Source organism: Nelumbo lutea, chromosome 6 (genome assembly GCF_056320005.1).
Source record: "Nelumbo lutea isolate HS-2025 chromosome 6, American lotus-T2T, whole genome shotgun sequence".
Taxonomy (NCBI): Eukaryota; Viridiplantae; Streptophyta; class Magnoliopsida; order Proteales; family Nelumbonaceae; genus Nelumbo; species Nelumbo lutea.
Window position 1 is genome coordinate 27,338,507 of NC_142689.1, and position 23,277 is coordinate 27,361,783.

Genomic DNA, 23,277 nt, shown 5'->3' on the forward strand with positions numbered 1-23,277 from the left:
GTCGACGGGTCCCACATTCCACCATTGCATTCACCCAAGGTCCCAACTTCCAAGCTTTCTCCGTCTCTCGACTCTATCACTCTAGGCCAGGCTTTCGGGCCTTTGGCTTCATCAGTTAGCCTGCCGGCTAGGCTGTCTTTAGCCTTTAGCTAGCCGGCTTGAAGGAAAGCTTTTGTTTCTATTTGGAGAGCTGTCTCTTTCATAATGCTTTAGGTCGGTTTGCGGGGCTCACATGAAAGAGAGAAAGATTAAATAAATATTGGAGGCGGGCCAACCAGAGCCACCCGTGCCATTTTCTAGTGAAAGCCAAAGGCAAGCTTATTAATATTTTATTACCTAAGTTACCCTCATCTCACTGTATTTTTCATAATTAAAAAGGAACATGAAACCAGTACGGGACGGAACCAAAAAACGGTGAGCTTCAACGGGCCTCGTGGGTGGTAACAATCGAGTCGACTCAGCTTTCACCACCATAATTCCAGTCCAGCTATGATTTATCATGGTTCTATCATCATAACAGTGAGGCATTGTCTGAAGGGGATAACGTATCGGCCTTCCCACCCAAGAACTGATACGTTCAAAATTTTTAGTAATTACGTCGCAAAATGAAGGCTATTTGTGGAATTACGGTTCATGAATGATATTTTTCACCAGTGGGGTTGCAATTATTTTAATATAAAAAGAGTCAGGGACAAGAGAGAGATAGGGTGGTAGGGACAAACTCAGGGCCTACCAAAAGCCACCCCCGGCCCCCGTCCGGTCCTCCCCCGCCAGAGAGAGAGAGAGAGAGCGCTTTTGGCGAGAGGATGTGCAATTGCGTCACCACCAAAATCCTGTCGAACTATGATTATTATATATTCTTCTTCTTTTTTCTTCATTTGTTTTCTCTGGGTCTGAAGGGTTTAACGAAGGAACGGTAAGTGGTCCTCGCCGTTACATCCTCTGACGTTCACCGTTTTCTCATTCGGTCGAAGCGCCCGTAACTCTCTCTCTCTCTCTCTCTGAAATCACATATATTGCACAAATATTACACAGTGACCAGCAAGCTCAGAGAAGAGAGATTGCTTCTGGTCTTTATCAGTAGCGGGTGGAGTGGAAGTGGCAGTTGGGATTTCCTATACGCAGGTTCTTTTCCCCCGGCCAATTTTCCGCCTTCCTTTCTTCCCGCCTGAGACTTTCCCAGCAATCTAGCTCTCAACTCAACTCGGAGACAAGGAGAGATAATGAGAGGAAGAAAAGTGTGTGTTTTTACATGATGGATAGTTGAGGGGTGTGTGCTCTCATTTGCCTGCTTCTCTGTTATTTAATGCTATCTCTTTTTCCTTTCTTCCATTCTTCAGCCGTTCCTTCTCTCCTACTTTCTTTCCACTTTTGTCCACCTCTTCCCCACAAACACCTGCATTTCTTCTCCTCGGGATCTGATCCATTCACACTTGCTCCGACAATCTTGACACTTTAACCAGAAGTACAAACTATTTTCTCATTCTGGAATCAGGGTTCAACTCCCGAGGAAAACTAGTGTTTCTTGTTTGACCTTTCTTTTAGAGCTGCCGATTTTTCTGGCTTCTTGTTTTTGTGTAGTATTTGGAAGAAATTCAGAAAAAAGCCGCCGTGTGGAGTCTCTATCGTTTGCTGCTTGAAGAAACCAGGTTGAGTTGACCCAGATCTTGTACGCAGGGGCTTAAGTCAGCACCACAGAATCTAAGTCACGCCAAAACTTGTCGGGGAGGACCAGCTCGTTGTTGTTCTTTTCATCTGTGAGCTCTCTTTTTTCTTCCTGTTTCTGTTTCTTTTCTCATCTGGGTTTTCTTGACGACTTCCTATTTGGACTCTTTCCTTTTTTTTTTTTTTTTAAATCTTTTTAACGTGAGAGAATGCTCAAGTTTATAGATCTTCAAATCTCTGATAGTTTCTGGCTTCGTTTCTGGTATTAAACTCAATCTGGGGTTTTGCTTATTGATCGTATATATGCTTTTTGTGATGCAGCTAGATTAGGCAACAATGACATGGTTATATTCTGGTTTTGGTAATCTCACATCTCACTTGCCACATCTAACACTCTTTCCACCTTCTCATAATATGCCTTTATCTTCTTCTTCTCCTCTTCCATTCCTTGTTTTCTTTTTTCTCTAAACCCCAAGCTTTATTCCAGGTGGAGGGGATCCTCATGTTCCCTTTTTTTTTTCCTCTTTTTCCTGTGTGTTTGTTTTCACTTCTAGGAAATTGATGTTATTATAGGTTGAAATATTTCATGTCCAAATTTTTGATATATGCCTCTTAGGATTGTAGTGCAATCTGATAAATAAAATAATAGTAAGAGATCAAAAAGAGGAAGCACAATGGTTAATTTCAAAAACAATTTGTTGCAACTTTTTATTTTTCTTTCTTTTATGTTCATATTCGTTGAGAGTATTCATTATTACTTGATGCCTTTTCACCAATAAAACTTCATGGGTTCAAAGTTTTTCACATTATATATATATATATATATATATATATATATATATATATATATTGAGAATGGACAAAATGCAATAAGTGCCCTTGCAAATTGCACTATTATTCATCGTTGGATCTCATCTGAAAAAAAAAAAAGTTATATGGAAAACATACCAAAGAAAGTCAAATTTGAGAGCAGGAAACTAGGGTATTGTACACTTCCAATAGCAAAATTTTCATCTCTATTCCACAGTAAATGGAACTCCACCACATTTCAGCCAATGAAAGATTTTAAGTTTCAAATTGTGGATTCGTGGGAAATTTTCACTTCAAGATTTGATGAACGAAACATTGCTTTGTTTTGCTGTATTTATGACTATCTAGTTTTTCGATTGAAATAGTAACTCAGTTAAACAGGTTCTAGGAACACTAGCTAGCAGTATTACTAAAAACTGTACAAGAAAGAAACACAAGTAATTAATTTGCGAAATGTACAATGGAGAAATCGCTCCTTTGCCTTTGTCAGCTGTGTAACCTAATTGATTTGATTTTTCCGTTCTTTGTAAACAACACAAACAATATGGTTGTTATATGTAGCAATATGAAACATCCTTTGCATTTTCGCTCAAAATTAGCATTTTATAAGAGAATGAGCCTGGGATCCTTTGAATGCTAACTGTTGAAAAGACATTTTCTTCTTCTCTTCTTCTCCATGAGAAGCTAGGAAATGAACTTCTATACATGCTTCTTAATCAACTCAATGCTTGTCTTGTAGGAGTTCTTACACTAGTTTGTAATCTAGAAAGTATTAAACCGAGCTTGTACAAGTTGGCATTATTCAAATCCTTGTTGAATCATGATTTATAAGTTTCTGTTTCTTAGCTAAATTTCATTTACTGATAAGTTATTTCTTATTATCTCTATGATATGTGGCTTGGAAGCTTCGGTTACCATTGACTTTTAGCCGATTTTCATGGACTAGATACCTTCACTTTATGCTCCATGTATACTTGTTTTTGTGCTGATTTAGGTTTATTGTTTTTTTTGGGGGGCTTCAACATATTTGGGTTTAATCAGTAATATAAACTCTTTCTAGGATTATATTCAACATTGCAATATCTGAGTTAAATCACAGGGGGAAGAAGCACTCTATTAGCACAGAATTCAATTTCACTCCTTCGATGAGAGTCCTTCCAATTAGCACCTCAGCAGCAGAAACGTAAGCAGGCTAAACGTCAACCTAAAAAGAGAGGACTATTTAGGCCTTAAAACAATCCTGATTATGTGGCAATCTCTCTGGGGTGCTTTGTAGGACACATGGATTCTTAATGGAGGGAGTGAAAATGAAATCATTAGCATGAGAGACCTCACAAAATGATACCAAATGGACACTCTCCTTGCTTAATTTGTAACTCCTTTTGGAAGGAGAAATGCAAAGAAAAGTTAACATGGAGACAAAGAGCTAAATGGCCTTAAGTTCATGCTAAACTGTAGGCACTAGTTTACAAGGTGAATTAAAAGCAACTTGGGTTTCTGCATAACAATGTTAGTACCACGCATCAGGGGGAGCTTTTTGGATATGTTTGGTTTGATATAGGAAATAAGAGAGCAACAGAAAGTTGATGAGGGGAAAGTTGTTCTTAACAAGTTTTAATTTGTGAAATTCATTAAGAAGTTCCCCTCAAGTTTCTCTTTCTCTCTTAATTTTTATTGAACCAAACACAGTCTCAAGTGTTGATAAGTATTAGTTCTCCCTGCATGACATAGATTTTCTTTTCTGCAATATAATCCACTTTGACCACTATTCTTTCTACCGCATTAGGCCCCTTATAATTGATGTTTTATATATGAATAATTTCTATAACCTAATAAAATAAGGAAGAACCAACTGGTTCCTTATGAATACACGTGTAGTATATGAAGTGTATATAAATATTTATATTTATGTATTCGATATAACAAAAGTAAATATAAAGAAATTCCTTTAGAAAGGCCATTCTATTCGATCTTTGTTAAAAAACCACTTTGTGTTCTATCTTCCTCAAATATGCATTATAAAAGATGAAGTTAAAAGATACAACCTATTTCTCCTGTACTCTGTCTCCATATTCATAAAAATGAAGAGAAGTAAAAGTTCTTCCCACAGCTCATTTCCAACCCACTCCACAATCTCTCAACATGTTTACTACCTTTCATTCCTTAATTTAATTTGTCTTTAAGGCTGTGTTTGGTTGAAGTGCAATTTTATTTGCACTAGTACAAATGCATGGGAGTGCAAATGTAAAAAATGCAAATTCGATCTCGTTTAATTTTATTTTGGATTTTACTTTATTCTGTTTCTTGTCTTAATTTACTTCATTTGTACTGCAACTAAACAAAATAAGCTAAAATTTGAAACAAAAATAGGTCAGAATTTACACTCAAATCATTTGCACTGCCATGGTTTTGCATCAGTGCAAATTTATTTGCATTGCAACCAAACACAGCCTAAGGCTCAGTTTGGAAGGAGGACAAATACAAATATGCAGAGTGCAAAACCTTATATTTTGTATGTATTTACACTGTACATATTTGTATTTGTACTCTTTCCAAACTGAGACTAAATAACTTAATTCCTAAGGTTATAGTCTAGGGGCTACAAATCAGGTACCTATGAGGTATATCCACTGTATCAGAATTAAGTCCTCGAGTTGGACCCCCTCCAAATTTTAACCAATCCCAAGCCTACCCAAGTTTGATCAAGTTGAATCAAAACCTTTTACTTCTTTTGTTTTTATTGTATTTTTCAAACTTAATGTTATATTGTTCCTAGAGATTGAAAAGATGCTGGTAAAGCTCAAGGAGTTGAACCCTAGAGATGGGATTGAGTAGTCCAATCTCCATTGTTACCAACAGCTTACCAATAAACCACCTAGTTAGACTTTCCAAGAAAAAAAAAAGGGAATAGAGTCCTATTATAGGAAGCATGCCTAACTTTAATATTTTTAATGGTAGTCTTATATTTATATACTCAAATTGAAAGTTTGTAAATGAAAGTGGAGTTGATATCTGCTGTAAACAAATGCTGTAGTCGAATGTTGTATTGCCTATCAGCATTGGACAGCAGTTCCCTAAATAAACACTTGAGAAACAGAACCCTTAGAAGTCCAAACAGCCGTGAAATGCTGATAGACAATTAAATCATTTAAATGCTGTGCAAGATTCAGGGCCATGTCTTTTGTTAAACAAACAGATACCAAGTTCCAACCATCATTTTTTTTTTTAAGTCTATATATCTAAAAGATCAATTTATATGCCAGTAGGAAAAGTAACATAACTCCATCCCCACAATTTATTCCAACGAGAAGGCACTTATATTTTTTAGCTCCCAATGGCAAACATATAATATTCTAGTTTTCCACTGCCTTCTAAATATTTTGCAGCATATAATTTCCTATTGGCTATTAAAAAATAAGGTAAACCTTTAAAACGGTGAATTTTTTTAATTTCAATTTCGGATTAACTGGTGCACAGGGAGATAAATTGTCTGAAGAATACAACTCCTATTACAAATCCATAGGGTTTTTTCTTTGAAAGAAAAAGCCCTCAGGCTAGTTTCATTCATCACCAGAAAAATTACAAAGATTATCGTCAAGTAAAGGAGGATAAACAAGCCAATGTTCATTTATCAAAGAATTCATCTCCCACCTATAGCTAGTAAATGAAGGAATATGGTATAGTGATTTAATTTTTCATTACTTCTTCACTGGTAGATGAAATATATATATATATATATATATATATTATTGAAAAGAACTCTGATTTTTTTTCCTATTCAATATTTCAATTCATGATGATGAGTCTTTTTTTATTCTTTCTTTTGATACCTTCAGCATAATTCAAGAAAGTATGATCCCAGCTATTTGGGAATTGGGATAGATACACCCAAAAACAGAATATAGAAACATGTTTGCTGTGAAACACTACGGATGTGAAATACTGCAGACTAGGCTTGCATTGTTTGCAGTCTAGACTTTCAAAACATTGAAGTGTTGCAACCTATATATATGTACAGTGATCAGAGTGTGCAAAACTAGAAGTGTCCTTGTTTTTCTAATGCTTTCATAATTATCCTTTTCCTTATCTTAGTAAATTAAAATTAAGGATAAAATTCTAACAGAGTTCTCCATTTAAATTGCAGATTTTGTCCTCTTAAGGAGAATATGAATAGTTTTTCACATGTTCCTCCGGGTTTCCGGTTCCATCCAACAGATGAAGAACTTGTTGATTACTACCTTAGAAAAAAAATTGCTTCAAGGAGGATTGACCTAGATGTCATTAAAGACATCGATCTCTATAAGATAGAACCGTGGGATCTTCAAGGTAGTTTCACACTATTCATTCTTGTCATCAGAGTTGAATTGCTTCGTTTGTAATTCATAAACAATCGCAGAATAACATTGCTAACTTTGTTCGTTTGAACAGAGAAATGCAAGATAGGAACAGAAGAACAAAATGAATGGTATTTTTTTAGCCATAAGGATAAGAAGTACCCAACTGGAACTCGCACTAATAGAGCCACAACAGCAGGGTTTTGGAAAGCAACAGGAAGAGACAAGGCTATTTACTCCAGGCATAATTTGATTGGCATGAGAAAGACCTTAGTCTTTTATAAAGGTCGAGCTCCAAATGGACAAAAATCAGATTGGATTATGCATGAGTATCGTCTTGAAACAAATGAAAATGGGACACCTCAGGCAAGTATAGTTAGTGTTTTATAACAATGGAATAACTAAAAATAAAATCATATGGAATTTATTTGATGATGATTTGCTCAATATAATCATTTATTTCCTCCCTATTCTTCATCTGAAAACAAAAATTGAGCAAGATTGGACGAGGATATCTTGTCAAATACAAGCCTCAGGACTTGTGTTTGAAACTTAGCATTAAATTTGAGAGGATATATATAAGTTTATGAAACTTTTGCATGTGCATAATAGTAGCCTATATTGTCTTGATGGTAAAATGACAGATAATAAAGTTATACGTTAACATGACTATAAAATATTTTAAATTGAACAACTTAGTTTGTTCTGAGTTCCTATGTTCTGTACATGTTGGGCATGCAATTAACAACTCAAAATTTTCATCCCAAACATCATTTACATATATGAGAGACAAAAACTGAAAACTTGCTCTTCTTTTTCATTACTTTCGAGTGATGGTCTGGTACCCCATGTATCCACCATCAATAATAAGTTTGCGCTGATCCAATTAACAATTAATTAACTTCTATCTAGGCCCTCTCCCAATCTCTACGTCTTGAGACTTTACAATATTTTTTTTGGTTTTACTCAATATTGTAGTGTGCATTTGTACATGAACAATCCAGCAATAACAAGGGAAAAAAAATATATTTTCAGAGTATCTTGATGTCATTAACCATAGCTCCTTGCAGCTGAACCGACCGGTTGTTGTTGGTTTCTCTAACAAGGGTATACAAAGGGCTATATAAGGGTGAACAGTCCCAATAGGTTGCTTTATTATCCATTTGATGCATGAGAAATGTTTCAATATTCATAAGTGTAATTCTAGATGCTATGCATACAGAAGTAAAGAGCACTACTTGATATTAGATCTGGTAGAAAACTCAAGAAAGAGAATTCTTTAATAAGAGGTTGATATTAAAGTTTATTAAAAGTTCAACAGAGATATAGCCAATTGAATCATCTTGAATCTCCATGTTCTCTTGGAAGACATCTAGCTTGAAATTTCAGCTCCAAATGGTTTATTTTTTTATAGGCTTCTGTGTGTGTGTGTGTGCATTAATTTGCGGAAAGGAGTATGTGTTTGTGGGAGTGTCTAAGAAACTATATATTGATGGATTTTCTAGGCATATAGTTGAGCATTTATTAATATATATGACTCTCCGTCGTTACTTGTATAACTTGTTGTTGTAGTTATTTACAACAGCTAGTGACGATCAATGTAACTTTGATTGAATTGCACCAGGAAGAGGGGTGGGTGGTTTGTAGGGTGTTCAAGAAGCGGATAACAACAATGCGGAAAGTGAGCGAACATGAATCTCCTTGTTGGTATGACGAGCAGGTCTCATTCATGCCAGACCTCGACTCGCCAAAAAGGATTATTGCTCAGCCTCAGCCTGATCATATGCCCTTCCACCAACCTTATTCCTGCAAGCAAGAGCTCGAGTTGCAGTATCACATGCCTCTTGACGCCTATGTCCAGCTCCCTCAACTAGAGAGCCCCAAACTTCCGCATTCAGTAGCCAGTGTTCGTTGTAACTCCATGGCTGGATACGTCCTTGACATTAATAACCATGGAAGCAGTCTTCAGTCCTCCCTCACGCAAGAAGAACAGATGCAGAAAAGCTATCATCAGCACAATGTGAATAACTCTCTCTACAACAACAACAACAGTAATGAACAAGCAGTGGATCAAGTGACTACTGACTGGCGGGTTCTTGACAAGTTTGTTGCATCTCAACTCAGCCATGAACATGCCTCCAAGGAAACAAATTATTCCAATGCTGCCAATGTCTTTCACGTATCTGACCAAGTGAGCATTCTAGTCAGACAACCAAACAAGCAACAACTGGCACCCGAATATGCTTCCACATCCACCTCTAGTTGCCAAATTGATCTGTGGAAGTGATATCTACATAATGCAGTAAATCCAAAATATATACTAATTATAGGAAGTAAGATTTGAAAGAGAAAGGGAGAAAATTATGATCCAGATTCCTGTATATAATAAAATTAAAATGGTAAAACCTATAGCTGTTGGACTTCTGCCTAGCTACTCTTTGTAATAGCGGTTTAGGACTGTGTTAGGAAGGAACCCCTTCTACTCTTAATAAAGATAATATATATATATATATATATATATTAGTAAATATGGAATGTGCAGCCGAGTATGCTGTGTCAGCTGACTCGGTATTTTGCTTTTTCTTTGCAGCATTATCTGCATGTAATTAGCTTTTTTACATAGTCCATGATCCAACAGCTATGGCCTGCTCTGTTGACGGAATCGATTTGAGCTCGATTCTTAGATGTCTCTGTATGTTTTGTCTGGAGTTAGAATAATATGTTTTGTTTTTCTTTTCTTTATTATGTATGTATGTTTCCTGTTTCTTCTCCTTCTCTTTTACTCCGATGACAATACCTGAAAATGAGAGTTTATGAGAATAAGTGAACTTGACAATGCAACATTTAGTGCATGGTTGAATTGTTTAGGCTTAATTTGAACAGTTTCAACAAAATATTCAGTTGAAATGATCAATGAATTACATGCAGCTAGAGTGATTTTAAGATCTAGTAATTATTAATTTCTATATATGCAACGAAATTCCTTCCATCTCCACCATCAAAAGCTAATTAAATGGAGAAGTTCAGTTCGACTAGATGATGGCTATGTATTACCAAACAGAGGGATGACGTAGTGAAAGGTGTGTTGGGGCGTCCAGAAAATTAGATGAGGCTCAATAGCAACCAAATCTGTTAGTTTTAACTAATTACTTAAATAGCAGTAAAGAAGCTGCGTGGAGAGAAGGGTTGGATGTTCCTTTCTGTTTCAGGTCATATTGTAACTTGCTGAAAAGTTTAAATTACCTCTAATATTTCAATACATATGTTTTGCACTTCAGGAAGTCTCTGCAATGACTCCACATTTCCTACTAATAATTTTGCATTGTAATTTAATGTAAATAAAATTGCAAGAACCTGAATCCTAAATGAACTTATTGTATGCAAAAGGCCATTACTCAATGTTGGTCCCAGATATCTGGGGCTGGGACCCTAAACTTATTTCTTCTAAATGAAAAAATCATGGTAAAAGAATTAACCACGATTTGTAGCGACTTAAAATCTCAGTGTGATGATTTCACTAAAAATTGACGAAGTAGGAAAAGAAAAGAGAAAATATTTGCAGTTGAGACTACAGAAATTGTCAGAAAGATAATATTTTCCTTGTTAGGTTGGATGAATCATGGTTTCCAATAGCCTCCACCAAGCCACCAGCTACTATAATAATCAAAAGAAACGAATAAATTAATAAACAAGTACTAAACCTATAATTAGTAAGGTTCACATAAGGAATTCTTTGGTGTGCCGTAGGGATATCTTGGGCTGAAGTGTTTGAATACAATCCATTTCGTGCAAAAAATGCTAGAGGTTAGGTCGCATTCAGTCCAACCCTTCAATAACACCGGGATAGTTGGGACCAGCATTGGGCAATAGCCCTTTTCTGTTATAATCAGTAAGGTTCATAAATGTAAGTAGGACATCCTTTTTGTTTTCTGTGTGTGTGTGTGTCCCAGGTTTGCTAGACGAACCTATTGCAGGAGTTGGGTGATCCAAATGGTAATTAATGGTGTACCAACTAAGAACTCTTTGCTGATTATTTTAGACAATGACAGTAATGGTGAACTAACATTAGTTACTTGGAAAAGAATTTCAACAAGTCAAGAATCCAATGATTTCCTCATGTTAATTTCTTCTTTACTACTAACTAAAAATAAACGTACCTGAGCATGGAAATTTATTTACGAGAAACAACATCACCTTCTTGCAGAAGCTGAAATTTTCAATCTATATATACTTCAGAAACTAAAGCAACCCATCTCTTATTTCTGAAGCTTTCAGTAGAGACTGAGCTAGAGAGGCTATATATATGCATACATATATATAAAAGTACCAATATAATATATAAGAACACTTGAATTCCTCTTGAAGCTAAAAATTTTCAGTCTATACTTCAGCAACTAAGGCAACCAGTCTCTTATTTCTGAAGCTTTCAGTAGAGACTGAGCTAGAGAGATTATATATGCATACATATATAAAAGCACCAATCTATAAGAACACTTGAATCCCTGTTTGCAGAAGCTGAACTTTTTAATCTACAACAGGTACTAAGGCAACCCATCTCTTAGTCCTGAAGTAGAAACTAAAATTAGAATCATATAAAAGCAACGGAGCTCTATAGTTCTTCTTGAATTCCATCAACTAATGAAGAATAGGAACACTGAGAGGTCAAAAACCGAAGGGTAGGAAACACAGAAAGAAGCAAAGAAACACTAGTATATTTCCTGAGCAGTACTAGTTATTCGATTAATCATCAAATACCTACCCAATCTATTAAAAATCCAACATCCGTAGCTTCCCTGCAGGTTGAGATACACTGGCTCAGCACTGCAAATGAGGAAGAAGAGTAACGGTGTGCCTATTCCATCGCAGGAATATGCTTCTGAAACCAACTCAGTATTAATACCAGTAGCAGAAGAAACAAATTGCTAACCCTATTTATGGACCATTTGATCAACGGCCAGTAAAATTACTACTTCACTTATTGTTTGAGGGAGCACTCACTTGGGTTTGAGTTGAAGTCAATCATGGAATTCCCTTTTAAGCAATGAAAACTTCCAGCGACAAACTCATTAGGCGTGTTCTTATGACCCCATAAGTACCCATCATCTCTAACGCTCTCTAAACTTCGAAGTCGAGAGAGAGAGAGCATCCAGTTTCCTAAGAAGGGAAGGAATTCAAAGCTAAAAGCTTGCGAAGTTTGTGCTTCTTTCTGACCAAGTATGACGTGAAGGTTCTCATTACGGTTTTGCTTTCTGTGCCTTATCTCTATTTGTACCAGGTTTGTCACCTGCAGGTATAGAAGGATAAGAGTAGGATTCTCTTTTATCCAACCAACCACAGAGGCTCGCTGCCCTGCAAAGTCAAAATTCCACCCATACGCATGTGATTTCATCGAGGACAGGTCACAGTGTGATTGAATAATTAGGGTCTTCTTAAATGTTGTTTGTAGGAGAAGATAACATGATTCGCAGGTGAAACATCCATGTGGTTTCATTATATCCTTCTTCTCCAAGTCCAACCCCCTCCCCTCAACAACAATGGAGAGAGAGAGAGAGAGCTCTCTACACGCTCCATCTCAACTCTCAAGTACACTTTGATCAAATCTTTAATTAGCTTAGGATATTGTCCCGAGATAAAGAAATTAAAATGCCTAATCTTTATTTGTCGCAATGATCAAACTAAAAAATTTCTCGTTGTCATGTGATGATGTGAACAACAGATTTTCCTTGAAGTTTCGACATATATCAACAGGTCTAGACCATATATATTTGCCTGCACCATAAGTTAGAGACTTGAGGGTCCATGGTGCACCACGTGGATTACATGTGGCAACTGGCAAGCATCAAAACCTAAGCACCACTTGAAACCAGAACTAGTCTGGTTGGTGAAAATCGGTCAATTCAGGTTATATTAGTTTAGGTCGGTTTTTTATTTGTTCAATTGGTTTAAAAGATTTAAATTTAAATTAAAGAATTATAATTATATTATTAAAAAAATAGATTAAAAAAATTTACAATATAAAATATTTTAAATTAAAAAATATAGGAATTTTTTCATTTTCCCATATTAAAAAATAAAAATTCAAAATATAAAATATTAATATGTATCTATAGTAGAGATGAGTCAAATGACCTAATCAAAACTGATTCAAACTCTCAAATTAGCATAATAACTGATGAACCGAAACCAATAAAAGTTATTAAAAAACCAACCAACTCAAATCGAATTGGTTAAGATTGATCGGTTTCACGGGTTTGATGAACAGCCCTACCCTTCCTTCAACAATCTGATGATCCTATATTAAGCAAGTGGATTTCAAGTGGGTTTCATCATGTGGTATTATATTAATCATATCAATCACTGACTCTGTAAGATGGTATTTTAAATATATTTACAATGTTAGGAAATAAGGTTTAGTTTCACCTATAAAGCAGTGCTTGAATGTTGAGTTTGTCATGAGATGATAAAGTTGACGAGATAACTGCATGCGATAGGTAAAAAAGCAAGAAAAAGAGGATAGATGGACTAAGAGGTAAAATCCCTGCAAGGCAATGTTTGAGACAGCCACAAAGGAAACATCTGTTTCCTTTTACAGTGATTGATGTTTCCCTACTGGTTATGATCTGGCCCACTTAGACTAAAGCTACTGAGATTACTTCAGAGGGTGGGGAGTTTTGATTTGGGAATTGGGTCGGATCTCTCTTCTACCTTTTTTTTTTTTTCATTGAATGAACAAAATGATCCCAGGTCAGTGACACACAGCAGGACCGGTGGTACGTATGGGCTAACTTCTTTCAAAAGATAACTATGGTCAATAAATTATAACCACATTCAAAGCATAATTATGGAGGTCATGAGAAGAGCCAAACCTCTTTTAAGGTAATTAAAAATAAAATTTTGTTAAAAAAAATGAGAGGTCAGCCGGATTTTATTAAAATTTTAATAAATTAAACTAGTTTATTAAAAACTTCTTTCCTTGAATGATGTCAAATCCTTTGTCAATAAAGCTACTTAGATGAAATTGCAATAGTAAGATCATTATTGAACCACACGCAACAAGAAACAAAAATAGATTTTTGTTCAACTCCCGAAGTTCATACTGTACTTCTAATTGGTAATAATACCACAAATTGCACCTCAAGCTATAATATTGTTTTATTGCTGCAATTTTACATCTATGGTGGGACTTTGTACAGTACACGGTGTAATTCAAATTAATGGCACAAAAACAAATGCGTTTTTGTACTTTGTAATTAACAGCACAAGCTACACTATCTCTATAGTCCATAGGATTTTTTTTTTTTTTTTTTGCATCTAAGGCTCAGTTTGGATAGAGAATAAATATAAAAAGTGTAAGGCTCAATTTGGACTTTGTATTTGCATTAAGTCTAAGGCTCCTTGGGGAAGAGTGCAAATACAAAAATGTAAATACAGAAGTTTTGTATTATATTTAAACACTTCTGTTTATTTTCCGATTTTACATTGATTCACCACCTATATATGTTTTACAGGTTGACTGCATGCATGCCCTTGTCACTAGCTAGTAAATATGGAAATTAAAACCATTTTTTGACTAATTATGATGTGATAAAATTACTGTTCAATGTCTCAAATTAAAAAGAGAATAGAATCTGTATAAGAGAAATCTTTTGAATTTTAATTTGGAAAAAGCATAAATTCTACAATATATATATATATATATATACAAAAATTAAAATAAATAGATTCCCCTATAAATTACAGGTTGCTTCATAATTTGATACAGTCCATCAAAGGAAATGGATGGAGCCAATCTGCAAAACTTACGGGCCACCATTTGTTACCCTGGTTGGACCGTTTGGCCCAAAAATTATCAAGACAATCGATTTTGTTTCACCTCTGAACTGTTCTTTTATCAAAATTCATTGATTTGATGAACAATCAATTGATCCGAACGATTGAACCATTATTGACTCATGTAACCCAATTAATAGATTTTGCCATTTTTTTTATTTTAATTATTTTTTTTAAATTGCAATGAGCCATCCATTTAGATTAATATTGGATGATCAAACCACCAGTCCAGAAACATTGTACAAGTCGACCACTAAAACACGGTCCCGAATCAGTTTTTAAAACATTGTAAAAAAAACACTAAAAATGGAAGCAAGGATGCAAAAAGCCATAGCTTAAACTCGGAGAAGACTAGGAAAAATACTAATTAATGTTGTCATCCTATACTGAAGGACTTCAAAACACAAGCTAAAATGGCAGAAGAAATTCATCATGATGAAGACGGACCCATTTTAAATTGTGTGTTCTGTTTAAAAAGAAACCACTTGATGATCAGTCAAGCCTCTCATGCACTCCCGTTCCCTCTTGTGGATACAAATTGGTGGTAGAAATACTGGACTAGTCAGGGTATACGCAACATCAGCTTGACCGTAGGAGCTACATGTATGAAAGCTGATATGGCTTATCCTGATATGTGGCTTATCCCGTTCTCTCTCTCTCTCTCTCTCGTTTCATCAGGTTTCTTTCCTGGATTTATTGGTTGCATATTCAATTCCCTTCTGGTCATAATAGACAACAAGGTCAGTCTTCCTATCTCCCTCTCATATTTATTTCTTTACTTCCCCAATCTCTTTCAATCCCTCCTTTCATACTTTGTGTTTTTGGTTTTCATTCTATTCTTGCTTCAAGAATTTTTCAAGTTCTAATGGAATACCCTTTGCAGTTTTGCTCTTAACTTGATCTCGTTTCCTAGTTTAGAGAACTTGAGAAATAAGCTGAAACAAGGATCAAATTTTTTATACAATATATCTTATATTGGGTGTATTGTATTGTATATTTTGATTTCTAATACACCTATTTATAAGTGCTTTAGAGACCTATTTTTTTAAATAATATATATAAATATTTAGAACTGAAATTTAAAAAATATTATTCAAAGTACCGATACACCTCTCTACTGATACTTTGAACCATGACCGAAACCAAGGCCTGTTACTGATTCAAAGTTGCTTTCCGTTGCCAATTGACCCTCAAAACATTGGAGTCTCCTTTAAGACTATCAGCACATCGCTACTGTTTGCCGAACTTTGTTGGGATAGAGTTAGAGAGAAACATGTGAAATTCAGGCTGTGTTTGGTTTGAAAGAAAAATAAGAAAAAAAAGGAAAAAGTAGAAAAACCTTTATAAACCTTATATAGATTTTCTTGTCTTTCCTTTCCTTTCCCTATCTTTTTCTTCAAACTAAACATAACCTCAAGGTTTCATTAATTAAAACCAAATTATATAAAGGGACGCATAAATGGTCTCATGATAAAATACAAAGCCGGTTTGGAGTTTTAAAAACATTGTTTACATCCGTACATTAAAATGATAATCGATGAAGTTAACCGATGGAATGTTAGCTGATGGGGCAAAATATTAGAATCCAAAAGTACAAGATGTCTTTGTTACAAAATAAAGTTCAGGGGCTGTGTCGGTACCTGCTAAGTAGCGGAGTGATTGTCTGTAATTTACCTAAAATAATTAATTATTATGATCGGCAACCGTGCACTTTAATACAAAACAAATTACAAATTAATTACATAACACGAAAACAATGTGCGTCCACATTGAAGGTGATTCTCAAGTTGTAATCAAGACACCGGTACGTAGGCATACAAATGTCAAAATCCATAAAGCAGATCATATGGAACCCAATCACTACTCGACAGATAATTTGCTGAAATGATCAGTATTAGTGAATAGTCGTATTTATAGAGAAAGCAGCACAGTGGCAAATCATATCGCAAGCATGGGACATTGAGCGTAGAGATTGTTAGATTGTGTGTATTTTACTAGTTGGGAATAGGGCTGTTAATGGGTCGGGTCTACCCGGTGGATTTAAAGCAATTAAATTGATTACAAGGGCTTTGTTCACAATTTTGTCATAATTAATAATTGGGTTGGTTTTAATTCGTTTGTTTCAAATTTATTTAGACTTGGAAACGATTATTTTATTAAATATATATAAGATTTTATTAATTTTTCTTATAATTTTTATCATTTTTTATGTTTGAAATTGTAAATTTGATAGATAATATTAGTTAAAAATGTTTAATTTGTCAATACATAAATAATTTTTGTATTTTTCTGTCATTTTTATTAAGGTTATATTATCAAATTTTAAATTTTAAGTTATTGTTTAAATAAACTAATATAGCTTTTAGTATAATCAGGTATTGGGTTGGGACCCAATAGACCCAACTATTAATCGGGATGGTTTTGAGTTTTTTATTTTGTCCCAATAGACCCAACTATTGACCACCTTGTCCCCCAACCCGGATCCAACCTATTGACAACCCTAGTTCAAAACTAGACCATTTATTAGGGATGGCAATTTTCCCCATCCCTGACGGGTACCCGGGCTCCCCAACCCGGTGGGGTCAGGTATGGGGAGTGCTTTGGCGGGGTCGGGGTAGGGGATGGGGCTAAAATTGAATCCCTAGTCGGGTTTGGGGACAGGGATGGGGAATGCAATCCCCGTCCTGCCCCGTCCTCGATTATATACATATATTATTTATATTATAATTATACAAATAACAAAAACTTAAAACTCTGGACTCTCTTCTACTAATTATCTTAAACCTAAACTAATTAACTCAACAGACAAAGAAGAAAGAACAGAGAAAAGAACTTGCGGTGGCAGTGCTTGAAACTCAAAACCCTACCCTTCTTCTTCCGTTGTCGTTGGTACTCTCTCTCTCAGGTGAGGCAACACTGCAAGCCCACAACGGTCCCCCCTTTCTCTCTCTCTCTCTCTCTCTCTCTCTCTCTCTCTCTCTCAACTCAGTGCTCACAAGTTTGGTTTCTGATTTTTGAAATTTCAAACAAATGTGAGATGTTACAGATTTGAAACTTTGCAACTCACAAGTCGCAAGTTTGAAGTCTCTCTCTCAAACAATCAAAGATCTGGATCTTTGACAGGGAACTCATCCCTGATTGGGTCAGGGATGGAAGAGTATTTCTTTTCTGATGTGGATGGGGGATGATTTGGATGTCAGGGTTAGAGATGGGAAATATAGTCCCCACCCTGAACCCGCCATGTTGCCATTCCTAGCATTTATTTTATGGGCCAAAAATTACACATAAAAACTTGCAAAGCATCTTTTTTGTCATAGTAACACCAAAGTGGATAGATGAGAGAGAATTATATATATATATATATATATATATATATATATATATATATATATATATATATTATAAAACAAACACTTGCCTTGATTTTGGTGTAGGTGATAAGAGTTCAATTTAAAGGCATATTATTAATGTATGGCAATTTACTTATTAGAGCAAAGGATGGATCTCTTGAAAGCAAAAGTCATGTATACACTCTAGGAGCATGGAATCTAGCTGCACATTAGTAATATTATTGTACTTGTACACACCCTAGCGAACTCCTTCTCCCCTTATTCGGCTTTTATTGTGTAAGACATTATATCTTTGGCTGATCTGTGTCTAAATATAACCTTCTCCTTTATGCCTAGATCAGCTAATTTTATAGCGCATGAAATGGCTAGAGGTTTGTCCATTCTGCCCTTGGGACCTCGTTCCTAATGGAGGAGTCATCTTGGCTCTATAAGTTGGCCTCAGACGACTTTCATTTTAATGGATCAGCTTGAGCTCTTTGCACCAAAAAGAATGTTAAATTTATGAAGCGATATTCTCTATGTATAGCTGGATTTTGTGCTTTTTTAGAAAATCCTGTCTAGTGATAGGATGTCATGCTCGCATAGTGTTTGCACAATTTTTGATTTCCAAACTTTGCAATAGAACTTTTTCTAGTTAGAAAGCAGCCTTGGCAAGAGTATAATAGCCAACAATTTCCAATAAGGGTTAATTACTTATATATATTATGTACATTTGAGAAATCAAGATTTTAAAAAATGACTCAGAACCAGAACCGTTATAGCCACCGGTTTCTGAGTCGAGAGTTCGATCATCTGGTTCAAATGGATGGTCCATTCGAACTAAAAAACAAAATAAATAATTAAAATAAAAATAGCCAAAAAATGTTAAATAGGTCAATGGTTTGACCGCCCTAGTTAGTGGATTGTTAACCAATTCAATGATTTTTTGCTAAAGACTAAGTTTGGGGTAAAATAGAACCAGTTGCCTAGACGGTTCGACTGGCTGGGTCAACAGTGGTTCGAAAACACTATATTACCCGAACTTTTAAAAGCAACCTATATGTACCTTGTTTTTTTTTTTAGCCCCAAACTTTCCTCTATGTGGGTGGCTGACCACCTTAAAACTTTATTAAATGAAAACACTATAAAATTATTGAAGTACTTGTTAATACACACATCGAGGAGACATTGAGCCTAAATTTAATAGGTTCACTATAATCATATTATCACTCTCAACCAATATATTACTCAAATTGATGTTTGAGCATAATTGAAGCATCAAGAAGAGCTTTTCAAAGAAGTGCTATGCTCATAGAAACAAGAGAAGCCAACAATAAATCTTCCTTCACAACCTCTAAGTACCCCACCACCTCAACCAATTAAGCCTAGGTTGCCTCTACAAGCTCCATCTGTATTAAGTTTAACTTATGTGTACCTTGTTATCCTTTCCAACATTAAGTCTAACAAATAATATGCAAAAGACAAAAGTATCCATAATTATTCATTAAATTTTCAAAATATGTCATTTTCTTTCTTTTTCTCTTTTTTTCCTTCTCTCTCTCCTTCTTCATTGTTAGTTTTCACTTGTAAATATGCTTGGTTTCCACTTTCTTTTATCAACTTTTCAATTTGATAATTCAGGGAATAACTAAATTAATTATGTTTCCACTTCCTCTTGTCAACATCTTCAAAAGTAACTTAGACCAATTTTCTTTCTACATCTCCTCTTTCATGAACTCTCTTACCACTCTAATGTTTAATGGTCTCAAAGCATGAATTCTTATCAACAGAAAACAACAAATAAACCACCTTTTTTTTTTGAGAAAAAGTGAGATTTCTATTAAAAAAATACAGATAAAGATATATATATATATAAAGGTTCCTGAGGGACAACCAAAAACAACAAAGCAAAAAAAGGGCAAAGGAATTAAAGCCTTACAATCTAAAACCACCCTCCCACAAAATATCATTCCAGTGACTAGAGAACTGACCAAAATTGAAGCCCTTAAATAAAGTTTTGGTTGATGTCCACTTGACTAGCATCCTTTCTACCTTGCTTTTGACTTGCTCAATTGGGAGAGCTTGTTATCGAAGGTCATCCACTTGTTCCATTCATTCCAGATACACCAACAAATTGCAAAAGGTGCTAAGTGCCACAAAAGATTCCCCCTTCTACTAAAGGCTTTCACTTTCCAGGAGGCCAATAATAGTTCTAAGGTAGGGAAGGACCTAGTTCATAGAAAAGAGCTTTAGGACATGAGACCACACACTATAAGGATAGTTGCAAGCTAAGAGAGTGTTATATGGTTTCCTTTACATAGCCAAATAAGCAACACCGATTGACCAGCTACATTCCTTTCTTTTTAGGACGTCAATGGTTTGATTTTTCCTTTCAGAGTCACCAACAAAACCTTTGAAGGGATTCTAGACTTCTTAGAGGGTCACAATAACCGACCTTCAGCTAGTGGCTAGGGTTTAATCTATTCAAGTTGTTTTAATAATGTAATTAATGCCTCCATATGATTTTATCTTCCCTATCTTACGCTGAAGCAAACATAAAGGAGAAAGCAATACGAAGAGGCCTATCACTACACCGTCTATCCTTCTAGAAAAGAATTCCCTCACCTAAGCCCAAATTTAAAGGGACCAGATTGAAAAAGAGATCTCTATTTTGCATGATTACCTTCAAAAGATCTGCACCATAAGACTGACTCATTAATCGGGAATGGTTCCCACCCTAAACTAGCTTTCCTATATTAGTCTTTCATCATATTAATTTCTCCACTGAGCATTGGATTTTGTAGCAAACCTCCACAACCATTTGGGTAGAAGGGCCAAATTTACTTGCTTGAGGGGTTTTACTCCAAAGCTCCCAACATTTTTTGTTTGCACACCTCTGATCACACAACTAAATGGAATTTCCTTTCATCATCTTTTCCATTCCATAGGAAGTCTCTTCTAAGTTTCTCAAGAGATTTTAAGACAAAGGCCGGTGTTTGGAAGAGAGACATGTAAATGGGCAAGCTTGAAAGGACACTTTGAATAAGAGTTAATTTGCCTCCCTTTGAAAGGTAACGAGTATTCCAATCTGCTAGTTTGGACTTTACTCTTTCAATCATCAGATCCCATATCTCTTTAGATTTATAGTGAACACCTAAGGGTAATCCCACAAATTTAGATGAGAGGAATTCCACCCTGCAGCCCAGGACTTTTGCCAACTAATTTATATTTGGAACACTCCCAATATGGACGAATACACTCTTTTGGAGGCTTATCTTTAGTAGGGAAACATTTACAAACTTTGTATGGGTTTCCCTACATTTTCCTTCAAACCAAACATAGCCTTAAAGAAAACTATAAGGAATATCAGATCATGACAACTTGGGCTAAGAAAAAGCAACAAATTAGAGGATAGTAATTGAATCGTTGTTCCTTTGAGATAGCCGGCTAAGACAACTCTATCAATCATTGTACTCAAAGCTTCCACCACCAAGATAAACAAGAAAGGTGAAATGAGATAACCCTATATATCAAAGACCCTTCTTAACTGGAAAGAAACCTTCTGGCTTCCTGTTTACTAAAATAGAAATTTTAGTAAACCCGAAACCTATCCACTTCCTCCATTTCAACCTAAACCCAATCTCCTTAGAATACTCTATAAAACCCCAATGCATATGATCATAAGCTTTTTCCATGTGTAATTTGCAGATTACACCTGGAAGATCTTTTCTTAGTATGGAGTTGATGACCTTATTTGCCACCAAAGCCCCATCTAAAATTTGCCTCCTATTTATAAAAGCACCTTGGGAAGGGGAAATTAGAAGTTTCCAATTAGACTTATTGGTTCATAGTCCTTGATTTTAATTTTACCTTTCTTCTTTGGGATTAGGGCTAAGAAAGCTGCTTTTGAAGTATCCTCTAGCTCTGTATTGGCATAGAAGTTAGAAAACACCTACTTCAAATCCCGCTTTGAGAAAGGCCAACACCTATCGTAGAACTTTATAGGTAAGGGTGGATTTGAGACGAGCTGAATATTTGGCTATTCAAGCTCGAGCTCTATTTGAGCTAGAGACTTGAGCTTGAGCTCGGCTTGGTTCAAAGCTTGCAAGTTTGAGCTCGGATGGGTTCGAGCTCAACTACAAACCAAGTTTTTTTCTAAAAAATAAAAATCATACATATAATTTTTTTATTTATTTTACATACCAAAAACTAAGAATTATAAAAGTTATTTATTATTATACATATAAAAATAAAAAATACACATATAAAAAATGTTTTTATTTTACATACAATAAAATAAGGATTATAAAAACTATTTATTATATATATTTACATATGTATATGTATATATATTATTATATGTATGTATGTATATAATAAAGAGTTATTTATTTATTATACTAGGGTCGATTAGGCACGCGAACCTCACGAGCCAAGCTTCATTAGGCTCGAGCTTGGCTCAATTAGAAATCAAGCCTATATATCAAGCTTGAACTTGGCTCAAAGCTCGGTTTAAGCCGAGTCGAACCAAGCTTAAATAGCTCATAAGAAGCTCGGCTCATGGCATATAAGATCATTGGTGCCTTATAGCATTATAGTACAAAAGGCCTTTCCAAGTAGTTTCTTTCTAAGTCAGGTAGATGGGGGAGAATTAGCCCATTCAGGGGTTGTCTTCTTATCCTATCTCATCTTCACTGAATCAAGAGCATGTTGAGTTTTTCCTTTGCAAGAAATTTATCACCATGATCATGTTATCACTCATTAATATGTGGATCACCTTATCCAAAAACGTTGGAACAAGGGTGCATGACGTGCAGCTTCAGCTTCCACTGCCTTTACACCAAGAACACAAGTAGGTTCCAGTCTAGCCTCCACGAATAAACGCCCTACTAATTATCAACAACGACCCATGCATGTAGCAAAAGGCAACCCAAAGTGCAAGGAACCATCGCAATAGATTTTAAAGTCCGCCCCAACGGATTTGTTATAAGCACACGATGACACAGGCTTCCATTTGTCAAGGAATTGGTCAATCTCACAAATGAAATTAATGGAGATCTAGGATTCTAAACAAGATTTTAGAAGATCACTTCAATTATTTCTGGCCATCCATATTTTCCATAGTGTAGTAGCCTAAATCTCCACCAAGAGGACTGTTCATCATTGCACACCACTTCAGATATAGAAGTCCGAATCCAGCTACAAACTGTTGAAACTCCTCCTGACCTCAGTGACCTCGAGATATGGCAATGAAATGATCGATTCCATTGCCTGGCACCCGAAAGCTAGGGCATATATAATCGTTTTGT

At 35.5% G+C, this 23,277-nt stretch overlaps 1 protein-coding gene and 1 long non-coding RNA gene across 3 annotated transcripts; one reads left to right on the top strand and one right to left on the bottom strand.

Moving 5' to 3' along the window:
- The first annotated feature begins 1,060 nt into the window (after positions 1 to 1,060).
- On the top strand, positions 1,061 to 9,337 carry NAC007 (NAC family transcription factor). The gene is made up of 4 exons (XM_088948686.1): positions 1,061 to 1,757; positions 6,620 to 6,801; positions 6,904 to 7,179; positions 8,438 to 9,337. Exons 2-4 carry the CDS (start codon positions 6,642 to 6,644, stop codon positions 9,094 to 9,096), a joined length of 1,095 nt encoding a protein of 364 aa, XP_088804812.1. The 5' UTR covers positions 1,061 to 1,757; positions 6,620 to 6,641; the 3' UTR covers positions 9,097 to 9,337.
- Positions 8,297 to 12,047, bottom strand: LOC148848159 (uncharacterized). 2 transcript variants are annotated; one of them, XR_016100435.1, is made up of 4 exons: positions 11,808 to 12,047; positions 11,569 to 11,685; positions 8,896 to 8,992; positions 8,297 to 8,813 (listed from the first exon to the last, which is right to left on the bottom strand). It is a non-coding gene; the product is annotated as an uncharacterized LOC148848159 (long non-coding RNA). The 2 variants fall into 2 exon arrangements; XR_016100434.1 differs by lacking the exon at positions 11,808 to 12,047 and having other exon boundaries at positions 11,569 to 11,716.
- Positions 12,048 to 23,277: the final 11,230 nt, after the last annotated feature.

Excerpts from the sequence above, each read along its gene's own strand:
- NAC007 (XM_088948686.1), top strand. The coding sequence starts at position 6,642 with ATGAATAGTTTTTCACATGTTCCTCCGGGTTTCCGGTTCCATCCAACA. Across the intron at positions 6,802-6,903 it reads AGAACCGTGGGATCTTCAAG|AGAAATGCAAGATAGGAACA; the intron begins GTAGTTTCACAC and ends TCGTTTGAACAG. Across the intron at positions 7,180-8,437 it reads AAATGGGACACCTCAGGCAA|AGGGGTGGGTGGTTTGTAGG; the intron begins GTATAGTTAGTG and ends TGCACCAGGAAG.